At 41.0% G+C, this 12,110-nt stretch overlaps 1 protein-coding gene across 2 annotated transcripts in view; it reads left to right on the forward strand.

Moving 5' to 3' along the window:
• The window catches only part of PDE4B (phosphodiesterase 4B), a 633,414-nt gene that overhangs the window by 191,520 nt on the left and 429,784 nt on the right, over positions 1-12,110 (forward strand). Inside the window, exon 1 of one of the 2 annotated variants that reach the window (XM_072649761.1) lies at positions 114-8,554. The exons of the other annotated variant lie outside the window; for it this stretch is intronic. Within the exon in view, the coding sequence (XP_072505862.1) occupies positions 8,319-8,554 (236 nt within the window). The 5' untranslated portion in view covers positions 114-8,318. Of the gene's footprint in view, positions 1-113; positions 8,555-12,110 lie in introns of those variants that run through there. 2 annotated transcript variants of the gene reach the window in all.

A 12,110-nucleotide genomic window follows, 5' to 3' on the forward strand; every position in this document is an offset into this window, starting at 1 on the left:
TCTTTTCATTTCACTGTGATGTCATCATTTGCTTCTAGCTTCCTAATACGGTATTTGTGTGTCTCTCCCCCCCCCCCCCCCATTTGACACAGCATGAATTTCTATCTATATCTTAAAATGAGTCTCTGTCCTTCTTCCTCTCGTTGTCCCTTTTCCCAGTCCTTCTCCCTAGTCTTCTCCTTGTCTCTGTCCCTGTCTCTGTCCCTCCTCTTGCTCATAATTCTACATCTTGGACTTTTACTTTCAGTCACAGAAAATTTCCCACAAGTCATTCTTTGACGCAGTCCCCACATTGAGGGATTCCATGCGATCTACAAATTTTGGCTTATGTCTAGGTCTCTACAGAGAAAATCAAAGGTCCCTCAGCATTCCATACACATACTGAGACGAATAACATTTATCAAATGCAGAGCAGCCTTTATTTTATCCCTACTGAAAAATGCAAAACAAAAAAAAAAATGAAAGATCCCATCAATAATGAAAATTTCCTTAACTCCGGAGAGCCCCACATTTGTGCAGCTTTCATAATCCCCGGTCTGTCTGTGCCAAAGGGAAATTCTCTTGAGTTTGAACTCTCATCTTCTGTTGAACCCCACCTCCTTGTAGGGGCTGCCATTAGCACTCAGACTTCAGATGCCCCCTGTGCTTAAATCCACTCCATGCACGAGTCAAAACATCACCTATCATGTCAATGCTCCTCTTCCAAAACGAAAGATGAATAACAAAAAGAAAGATTCCCCCAGAAGGGATATATATTTAGTAAGGCTCTCTTCTGTTGAACCTACTAGATCCCCATAACTCACGATGACAGTGAAGGACAAAACCCTGCTTTCTTCTTCCTCCTTAAGGATGATTGCAATAATTGATGACATTTGCATAGGACTTGAAGAGCTGAAGAGGATGTGTGCGTACATTACCTCATCTGATCATCAGAGTATTTCTCATGGTAAATAGCACAGGTGTGATTGTCCTCATTTTACAGATAAACTAAGGCACTGAGGGATTGGGTTAAGGAACTTGGACATCAGGCACAACTCATAAATGGGAAACCAATGCAGATCCTGGAGAGCAGTGAATAAAAGACCCTTCCATCACCCCAGAGAAGTGGACGACTGTAGGGACAGAATATTATGCACACTGCCAGATATGGTCACCATACTGGATTTGTTGTTGTTATGCTTCTTCACAAGGGAGAGTTCAGTCTGGGATATGTCATCAATGCAAAAGACACTGATACTACCTGCTGGAAAAAAGATTTATATATATATATATATATATCCTGGACAAATCATTTAACCTTTGTCTACCTCAGTTTCCTCATCTGTAAAATGGGGACAATAGCACCTACATCCCAGGGTTATTGTGAATATCAAAGTAAGTAATATTTATAAAGTATATTATAACCCTAGAGTTCTACATGTGTTAGTAATAATGATAATAGCTAACGTTCATCTAGTGCTTAGTAGAGGCTAGTCACTATACTAAGCACTTTATAATTATTTCCCAGCTGATCCTCATAACCCTGGGAGATAAATGCTTTTATTATCCCTGTTTTAGAGATAAGAAAGCTGAAACAAACATGTCTATGGATGTGCCTAGGGTCAGACAGCTAGTGTCTGAAGCTGATTAAGGCCCAATGCTCTGTGGATTATGGTTCCCCTTACCTGCCTTCTGTTACTGCTAAGCCCCTAATATGTGCCAGGCCTTGTGCCGAATTCTGGAGATATAAAGAAGTAGCCATGCCCTTTTGAAGCTTATATTCTATCATGGTCATAGGGGTGAGTAGGCAAAGAACACGTACATAGATGGGCAAATATGAATAAGTCCTCAAAGGAAGTACCAAGTAGTTCATTTAGGGTCTAGAGGTCACTAACAACTGGGGAATCACAAAGAACTCTGTATGCATCAGAAGTGACACCTGAACTCAGGTTTGAAAGAAGGTAGGAATTCCAAGAGGTAGAATTGAAGAGAGAGAATGTTCTAAGTATAAAGTGGGGAGATGGAAGATGGAGAGAGGCCAGAGAATACAAGTCCTCTAGTTTGGCTCTAAAGCAGAGTGAATGAGGGAGAGTTGTGTTAATCATTCAGGGAACACAGATTAGAACAAGAATGTGAACAGCTTTAAATGCCAAGAAGGATTTTGAATTTTATCCAGTATACAATTAAAAAACAAATCCAAAACTTGAAGCTTCCTGAGCCAAGGAGAAAGCATGGCTGTGTCTGGAATGGTCAGACCTGGGCTTTACAAATATCCATTTTCCAGCTGCCTGGAGAATGGATTAGAGTCGTGGAGAATGGTTAGGAGGCTATAGTGGTAGCCTGGCAAGAGCTGGTAAAGACCTGAACCAGGGTAGTGGCTACATAAATGGAGAGAAGGGGGATGGATGCATGAGATTAGGTCATCAGTTTAGAGCAGAAAAGGCCCTTGGAGTCAGGCATAGGGTCCAGCCCCCTCATTTAATAGATGAGAAAATTAAGGCTCTGGGAGGTTAGGAGATTTACCCTACACACAGTTCTTGAGGCAGGATTCAAACTCAGGTAATCCCGATCTCAAGAACAACACTGTCTCCATTATGCCATCTTGCTGATGTTGTAGAAATTAAGTGGAAAAGATCTGGCAACTTAATTGCACATTTAGGGTAGGGTCTCTTTCATTCTTCAATGGATAAATGAGAGAGGAGTTGAAGATAACTCCTTGCCAAAATGGGTAACTGGAAGAATGGTGGTATCTTTGAGGAAGGATTTTGGGGAAAGAAAATGAGCTCTGTTTGGAACAGGTTGAGTTTGAGATATTAATGGAATATCCAAGTGGCAATATCCTGCAGGTAGAATGGAACTGAAACTCAGGAAGGATGTGAGGGCTAAAGAGATATGTCACAGTCATGCGTATGGATATGAGCTTTGAACCCCCAGGAGCTGATGAGATCTGCAAGAGAGAAAGTTGTCAGGGCAGAAAGAAAGAATGCCCCAGATCTCCATCCACTGAGGGATATGAGATAAGGATGGTGATCCAGGAAGGAAAACTGAGAACAAGTTGCTGCTTAAAGTGTGGAGGTTGTAGATGCTTTGGGAATCGAGGCAGAAAAAGAAAGGATTGGGAAAGTCACTATAGTTAACAAAAGAAGAAATCAATGAACCCAATAAAAATATTGCCACATGCACTGAGAATTCTGCTACCCTTATGCGACAAGAAATAGGGTGCAAATAGTTGAAAGATTCCCACATCAGAAGCCATTAGACCTCTCTGACCAAGTCCCCACTCTCCTCCTGAGCTTCCCAGTGCGTCTTCATCACATTCCTGACCCACTCGTTGGACTCAGTGACCTCCAGGAAATTTTCTTGCCCTGACATTTCATGATTTTGAGAGTCAACTTCCAGTAAGGCTTTTTGCAAACATATTCTTCAGTCAGAGTCACCAGCTGAATCCTATGAATTTGCCTTCCATTGCTTCTCATCGTAGCAGTATCAAGACTGATGCCAAATGTCCCAGCCTGATACAGGCTTGACAGTAGAGTCAGTGGGTAGTTATAACTGCACAATTCATGGAACCTTAAGAAGATTTTGTCGAAGTGTTCTTATCTGAGCTCCAGCTTCTTATGTATCCAAAGGAATTTAACAACTCTGTAGCCTTCCTGCACTCACCCACCCCTTTTTAGCAAGTATTTTGGTGGTGTTTTTATACACTGTCATCACTTCCTATGGTCCCCTACCCCTGCAATAGATCACTCCTTCGTAAATAAAAACATATAACCAACTAAGTGGCCCTGCCTGCTGGGAGGAGGGAAGTGTGTACTTCACTCCCTTGAACTCAAAATAGGTCCCTGAATTGATCATACAGAGTATTTATTCTTTTTTCCCATGTTTTCTTGGACATTTTCTTTTGGTCATTCATCCTTGGAGGTCACCAAATTCATCTGCCTCATTTTGGTGATGAGAAAACTGAGGTCCAGTACAGTTAATTGATTTTCCAAGTATCACATAACCTGTCAGAGCAGGATTTGAACTCAGGTCTTTCTGACTCCTTGTCATTCCCTCTTTGAGGAGAAGAAATTGAGGTTGGTGACCTTGCACAGCCCTCCCTTACTCAAATCAAAGTCAACTGCAAGTCATGTCATCATCTTGATGTCATGGTCCTGTTAGAGAATGAAGGACAAACATAACAACAACATTCCCTCTTCACTACACACTGCTACTTCTTATGTAGATTTCTTTCTTGATTCCCTTCCTCCCAAGTTCCTCTCATTGCTTCACATTCAATTATTCAATTATATAATAGCTCAATAATTATTCAATTATATAATAATTTATTCAGTCATTCTTCAAGTGCTGGTCACACAGAGGATCATAAGGTTAGAAACCAAGAGTCAGAAGAAACCTCAGAATCCAGTGAGTCCAACCTTTTTAGGCACAGAGGTTTGAGGCAAGATTTGAACCCAGGTCTCCAATTCCTGAGGCTATGACACCAACACTGTCTCTGACTACATGGATGTCAGTACTTTGCTATCACAAGAACTTTTGTACTTATCTCAGGGTCAAAGGCTATAATATATTTTAATGCAACTGGTGAATTTGGTACAGAAATTACTTAGAGGAGGAAAAAATGTTTCCCAAAATGATGATTTTTGATAGCTTTCATTAGGAGTATGGGGGAAAAGAAACTTTATTCTCTAAAATTTTCCTAGATTTATCATCTCTTCAACATGGACATTCTCTCCAGTAACATAGATTTTAGCAACACTTGTCCATGTTCTCTCCAAAATTCTCGGCACAGGATCCACCCACATGTTGAAGGATTTCCTTGAGTCTCTTCACATTGTATAGTTATCAGAGGAGCAGCCAGCAGATGCAACTATCTCTCTCTCCCACTACATCACTAGTCCATCCTTTTCTCCTTGCCATACCTTTCTGTAATAAAATTTTCAAGGCCCTTCCTCCTGAAGATTTTCTTACTAATAATGAGTTATAGCCAAATTATTCTCACATGCATCTCCCCATGTTCCTCTGGGTCATCTTCAATTAAGCTCTTTCATTGTGTTCTATGGCCCCAGACATGAAAACAATATTGGTCTTAAAAAGATGGTCTTTTGTTTCAGAGGGAAACAGGATAATTAAAAGAATAACATTGTCCCAAGGCAACTTCTTCTGTCCTCATCTTATTTTTTTTTTAAATTCTGAGCCTAGCTTCTTGTCTTTTTGTCATGTCTGACCCAAATAAATGTAAATAGGTCCAGCTCTATACTTTTCCATCCAACTCTGTATTGTAGTGCAGACAACATAGGTATTCTTCATCTAATTGGTTTTTCCCATATAGATTCCCATATGGGCCAAACTCTTTTGAGCGATTATTATCTTATTTAGGAGGTTTTTTTAGAATTTCAGGGCTTGGTGAAGTCAACACAGTATTGTCCACAAACCTAAGCATTTAAAGCACTTTCATACTTTAGAAGTTTTAATTTAGGGGAAAAAAAACTTGGGGACCTTGACAGACTCTTACATCTTGTCTCTCAATTGTAAATCAAGTAGTCATAATATTCTCCATCCAACACTATTCCATCTTCTGCCTCCATGACTTTGAATCAGTCATCCCTCATGCCTGGAATGCTCTTCCTCCTCACTTTTACCTCTTGAAATCCCTAGTTCTTTTCAAAGTTTCTTTCTGACACAGTGTGTCATGGTGAAGAGGACCCAAAGTTTCCTGGGCTCCATCCATATATATTGTTGTTGGATGAAAAGATAACAACCTTGTTCACATATGAGTGACAACCCTAAGAAGTGACACTGATGTTGAAATTAACCATACCTTTTACTAGGGATCTTTCTTAAGGTTTTGCTTTACTGATACTAACAATCTTATTAACTGGAACCATAATATTTCCCCAAAATGGATGAGGGAAAAACAGTCTGGGGCTATGGAGAAGTAAGTTCCCATCTTCCTCCCCAGTTCCTGAGTAGTTTTTAGATTAAGATGGCACCAAGTGTTAGCTCACTGTGACTTGTGATATACAAAGTTATCACTTCCAAATTCCTAAATATTCTTTTACCAAGATAGAATATTCCCATTTCCAGGGTACTTATATGTCCCTCTGATGATTCTGTAACTGGTGATAAAGGAAAAATCTCAACTCACTGGCAAAAAGAGTGCTTACTCTCAGCACTAAAGTCCTTATTATGCCATCACTGAGTTATATAAACAAGACTGTGTTCTTTTATCAGCAGTAATACATGCAGATTCTACATCTCATTCCTCTGGCAAATATTGTTACAATAAATTTATATCATTATTATTATTAACAATAATTATTACAGATTATTATTTTATAGTTTCATAAATTGTATTGTTATAAATTTATCATCTTATAACAATGATGGCAATGATAAAACAAGATTTGCAAAACACTTATATATACCATCTAATCTGATCCTCACAAGAACCCTTTGAGGTAGGTACTTTTATTATTGACCCTTTACAAATGAGGAAACTGAAATTGTGAGAGATAAAACAACGTGCCTCTGGCCACAAAATTAGGAAGTGTTTAGGGTAGGATTTGAACTCAACTCTTTCCTTCTCCATATCCAGTGCTCTCTCCACTGAACTATCTGACCATATTAAGACAGCTTAAACACACTTGATAAGTGTGATGCTTATACTTGATAAGTAACCACTACAATAAGAGAGAGTGACTCAATGACCTCTAAGGTCCCTTCCAGCTTCAGGCCTATGTATGACCATCCTTGGAAATTTTATTGACTGCTAATGAGCAGTTTCTCCTGGTTCATTTCTCTGGGAGAAATACAGGTCGAAATCTGCTTATAGATGAGATCTAGGATGATTATGTTCCCTAAGAAAAGGGCAGGAACAAAAGGCTTTCAGGAGGAAAAAAAAAGTTCTCCACATCATCCCAAGTCTTAGTGTGAATTCTCTCTCCACCGTCGCTGTCGCTGGTGAGCCCTTGTTCTGCTATTTCCAGTTTGTGTGAGATCAGGCTGGCTCAGGCACCACCTCATCAGAAGAGCTTGGAGCACAGCATGCCACAGCACTGCTTGCTTCCAATCGCCTTTTATACAGACACATTCCAGCACATTAAAAAGAAAAAGAAAACACATCTACTGCAGGTTACAATAAAGGTTTTCTGGATTGGGGGGGGGGGGGGAATTGATTCTGGAGTCTCCTTCATTTTCCCCCTTCATATCCCTGCCTCATCCCACCCTGAAATTCCTGTGTTTAGATGCACGTTTGAAATGCTTGGTTCTGGGAAAGAAAAGGGGAAAAAAAACAGTTGAACTCAACCCACCTCAGGATCTTATCCGATTTCAAATTTGGGGAGCTTTGGACAAATCAGGGGTTGACCTTCATTCTGATCAGTAGTGGCTATTCTGGGTCATGTCTGAGCTATTTGAACAAAGAAGGACAGTGAACAGGAATAGCTTTCTTAGCCACAAATACGAGGTTTTACTTTCCCAGGGAGTAGGCACCAAATTTCCCGTTGCCTTACTGATTGGCGTTTAGGGGGATGGTGCTGTTTGGCTCGTGGGAGGGCGAGGCAAGTCATTCACATCCCCGGTATTTTGTTCTGAGGCACTTTGTGAGGATTCTAAGACTGAGCTAGGACTGTTGTGGGCTGAAAAGGCTCCGCTGTCACAGGGCTGCAGGGCGCTCTCACAATTTCGTGCCAGCCCGAGTCACGGAGGAGAGAATCCCTTTTGCAGAAGGGTGAATTGAGTCCAGTTGTCTAAAGAAATTGGAGCCAATGAGCCTGGAGTGGGCGGGGCTCCAGTCAGTACGTTACATAGCCAGATGATAATTTGAATGAAGATTTTTAAAAATCCGAGGTGCCCTTTGCTCCATGACTGACTCCAGGTCCGCTCTCTTGGTCCAAGGAGGAGCGCCTCGCCTGTGAGCAGCATCCATGAAGCCTCTGTAGTTTGATGAGGTTCTCCAGCCAGGCGCACGGAAGGGCTTGTGAGGAGCCCTTATGAATATTTCATGAGTAGGTCTCTCCAGCTGAATGAATTCAGTGAGTGGCAGTGTGTAGCTTGCAGACAAGCTATCTCCACAAGGAGGCTACAGACAGAGCAAACACTAGGGTGCTGTTTTCCGAGGGAGAGCCGGGGCTGAGCGAGCTGCTGGGGACGGTCGGGAGCAAAGCTTGCTGGAGTATGCGACGCACCCTCTGGGTACCACTAGCATCCTTAGCACTTCAGCGCCAGGACTTGCCCAGGGTGAGCCGCTCGGAGCTCTGAGTTGCAAGTGGGCTTTTCTCCTACGCTCTGGCTTTTCCCTCGGTGTCTGTAATAGCTTGCACACCGCCACCCCAGACATGACAGCCAAGGAGTCTTCCAAGGAGCTGGGAACTCTTGAGACCGAGGTGCGCATCCGGACTTTCAAGGAGCAGATGCACTTGGAGCTGGAACTGCCAAAGCTGTCAGGAAACAGACCGACTTCTCCCAAGATTTCCCCTCGCAGCTCTCCCAGAAACTCCCCGTGCTTCTTCAGAAAGTTGCTGGTTAATAAAAGCATCCGGCAGCGACGCCGATTTACTGTGGCACATACGTGGTAAGACGGGCTTTCAGTCTCTTGTTCTTTCACCCTGGTGCTAGGAGAGCATGGAATTTCTATAGCAAATGGAAACAAAACCAAACCTGGTTTCATTCACAGTACGTGCGGCAAGTGTGAGCTGAATGGGGTGAGAGGCAGCTGGGAGGATTTCTAGAGCTCTGCAGGGGAAATCGGCCTCTGGCTTCTCCTTATTTTCCAGATTAAATTAATAAACCTCAGAATTGGTAGGGTGGCTCATCTGGATTGTGGAAGCGGAGAAAGGGGCCAGGTGTGCTATGATGCTCATAATTGAAGGGAAGGTCCCGGATTGCTTTAAGAAAATGTCTCTCAGGCACCGGTGCCTACTTGTTCCAGGCACGGTTGTGTTCAATGGGGTATTTTTCCTTTTCTGTTTTGGAATTGAAGGATGAGCTGATGCTTAGATGTTTCCCCTTTCTCGGCCATGCTATGACTTTCCCAGTCCACTTAAAAATACATTAACTAGCTATAGATCAGGTTTTAAAAGTAGGGTTGCAGTTTTAGTGGTCCTTTTCTTGTTTCTCTTGCCCCCCTCCCCAGTAAATTTCGATGGAAACCACATTTCTCATTGTGGATAAATCAAGTCACAAAGGGCAAATATTGTTTGTGCTTGTTGAGTTGGTAGATAGTCTCCTTTCATTCTAAGAAAAGAAAAACTAAAACTCAGCTCTTTTGATTCCTGAAAATACTGTAAAGTCCCCAGCTTGACTGGGGCTGCAATCCTATTTCTATCTTTCACAAATTGTATGCACTGTCTGATGATTTAGTCCCCAACTTTCTAAGAAAAGGGGGACAGAGTTGGCAAAGGGGACTTCCTCCTGAAAAACCTAGCACTCTCTGGGACAATCAGTTCTAGGTGAAGATGCCGCACTGTGGCTATTTGAGGGAAGAACGTTGGGTTTCTTTTGGTTGTTGTTATTTCATTGTGTTTCACCTATAGATCTGTGACTTAAATAGTGTGGGGAAACGCTAGTGTGAAATTGCCCACCACTGATGTAGATTAGTTACTCTTCCCTAGTCTCAAAGAGCTATCTGGGATACTTCCTGACAGGTTAGATGACTTGTCCTTGTATCACAGGCTAGACTTGAACCTGGGTGTTCCGACTTCTAGACTGACCAGCTAATGACTTCATGGAAATACCTTTTGTTCAACTCATAGAAACTTAAAATTATAAAATACCTTGGAAAAGCAGAAATTCACTCAGCTTCTACATAGTGTAGTGGAAAGAAAGTTGGGTTTGGAGTCAGACGATCAAGGTTTGAACCCAACTCTGTCGCTTGATACCTTGAGCAAGTCAGCTAATCTCTGAGTCTCAATTCTATAAATATTTGTTGACTTGATTATAAAATGAGGAAGTCAGACCGGATTACCTCTATGGCCCCTCTGGCTCAAAGTCTGTGATCCTATGAGAGAAAGAATTGGACCTGCCTTCATTAGTTTGTACACCAAGATCTCTCAAGTAGATGCAATTCTTTCTCTGGCTTAGTTGTGAAATCTGAGAAACAGCACAGCATTTATTTAGTCAGCCTCAAATAAAAATGCAAGGGCATCAGTTCATTTGCTTTTTTTAGTCGATCTTTTTCTTTTTAATGATGGTACCATTCAAAATTAGATTCTCCTGCTCTTGGAAATTTTTTGTCATTTAATAGGGGGAGACATGGAGAATAACAGGGGAGCTAGCATTTCCTCAGAGTCATTTCAGCAACACAGTTTGGGAAGAATATATTTTTTCAGAGATCATCACCCTACACTGGCGTCTGGACAGTGATGTTTAGGGTCGTAAGAATGAATATTGACTGTAATTCATGGGATTTTAACCTTTTGGGGGTTGTGGACCCCTTTGGCAGCCTGGGAAACTTATGGATTTTTTTTTCAGAAGAATGTTTTGGGCTTTTTATAATTCATAATGGAAGACTATGGTAAATTTCAGTTAGAAGTTAGTGAAAGATAAAGATGTATTTTTCCTTCCAATTTCATGAACCCTCTGAAATATACCCACAAACTCCAGTGAACCCCAGGTTAAGAACTCCTGCTCTGATTATATTTTCTCATTGCCTCTTGATGTTCTAACATTAACCCTGCAAAGTTTCAGCATGCTCCTGCTCAAGACTCACTCTGTGTTGTTGTTACCCAAGTCATACCAAGTGTGGTTAAATAAGCAAGCTAACTTTTAGCTCATTCTAGGTAAAACTGTATGTATGATGGAAGATTGGAACTTTCCACATTATTCAGTCAGTTACAGAACCGTCTTCCTACTTTATAAGATCCTATAATGCTGACATTTTTAGCAGAAGGTTTCCCCAGAAGAACCTTTCTGGGCCCCTCCCTCTCTGCTTATGACATATGGAAGTGTTTATGCAAATGTTTCACTAAATTGTGTGACTATAGGAAATAGCTGAATGAGTTATTAATTATGCTAAAAGAGAAAGTAAAATAAAATGTTGTGATTTGCATATAAATGCATTTGACCTAGAAATACATTAAAATATATACTCCCCTGCACTGGTAGGGGGAGTTTCCTCATGTGAATTCAAAGGTCTGTTCCCTGTTCTTATATATTGATGTATATATGTATATCACCCTCATTCATACAGGTACATACATGCATGCACATACATGCCAATATGTGTGCATACATATTCCTACCTGTAGTCAAAACAGGCTGTAATTTTTTTTAGCAGAAGCAAATCTAATTAGAGCTTTTAGTAAGCTCATTTTCAGATAATGATAAATCCAATTAAAGCTCAGATATGCCTCCCATATGATAATGATTTTAGCTACACAAATATGTGACTTTTCTCCTTGGGACAAATTTGACGCAGTGCTATAAATATGGATTGGATTATTCTCCAAGTAGCCAAACAATATTTTGGAGTAACTTTTAATTTTATTCACATGTTGTCTCCTTAATGTACACAGTAAGTTGAAGAAAAGAAATTTTATGACATGAGCTCGAGATCATGGTAGATGACCAACTTTCTTAGTCAAGGGAATTCTTTTTTTCCTAAATCTCTCATGGGAAAAATACCATGAAGGCAATGTGGTCTGTTGATGCAACCTGAATATAAAAAGACCTGGCTTCACATCTGCCTGTTACACGAATTAACTGAGTGGACAAGTCATTTAACTTCTCTAAACCTCAGTTTCCTCATTCATAAAAGCATGATAATTATACCTATCATGTCTACCTTGTGAAGTTGTTTGTAGAGGCATAGATACCTATTCTAAATTAACCTCCTCATTTTACACATGAGAAAAAAAATCAAGAAAAGAGAAATGTTAGGTATTACCCAAGGTCACACAGGTAGTAAGTGAAAGGTTCAGGATCTCAACTTGGGTCCTAGAATGTTCCCACTATCTCCTTTTGCCTGAGATACATACAGGGGAAGTAACTTCTTCCCTCCTTACCCCCCCCCCCCCCCAACTAGTAATTATCAAAGGTGGGATGTGAAGTCATGTCTTCCTGATTCTAAAGCCATTACTGTACATACTACGATATAGTAAATTTCTGCATCTTGCTCCTGGCGCAGCTAA

This window comes from Notamacropus eugenii, chromosome 2, assembly GCF_028372415.1.
Source record: "Notamacropus eugenii isolate mMacEug1 chromosome 2, mMacEug1.pri_v2, whole genome shotgun sequence".
Classification (NCBI taxonomy): Eukaryota; Metazoa; Chordata; class Mammalia; order Diprotodontia; family Macropodidae; genus Notamacropus; species Notamacropus eugenii.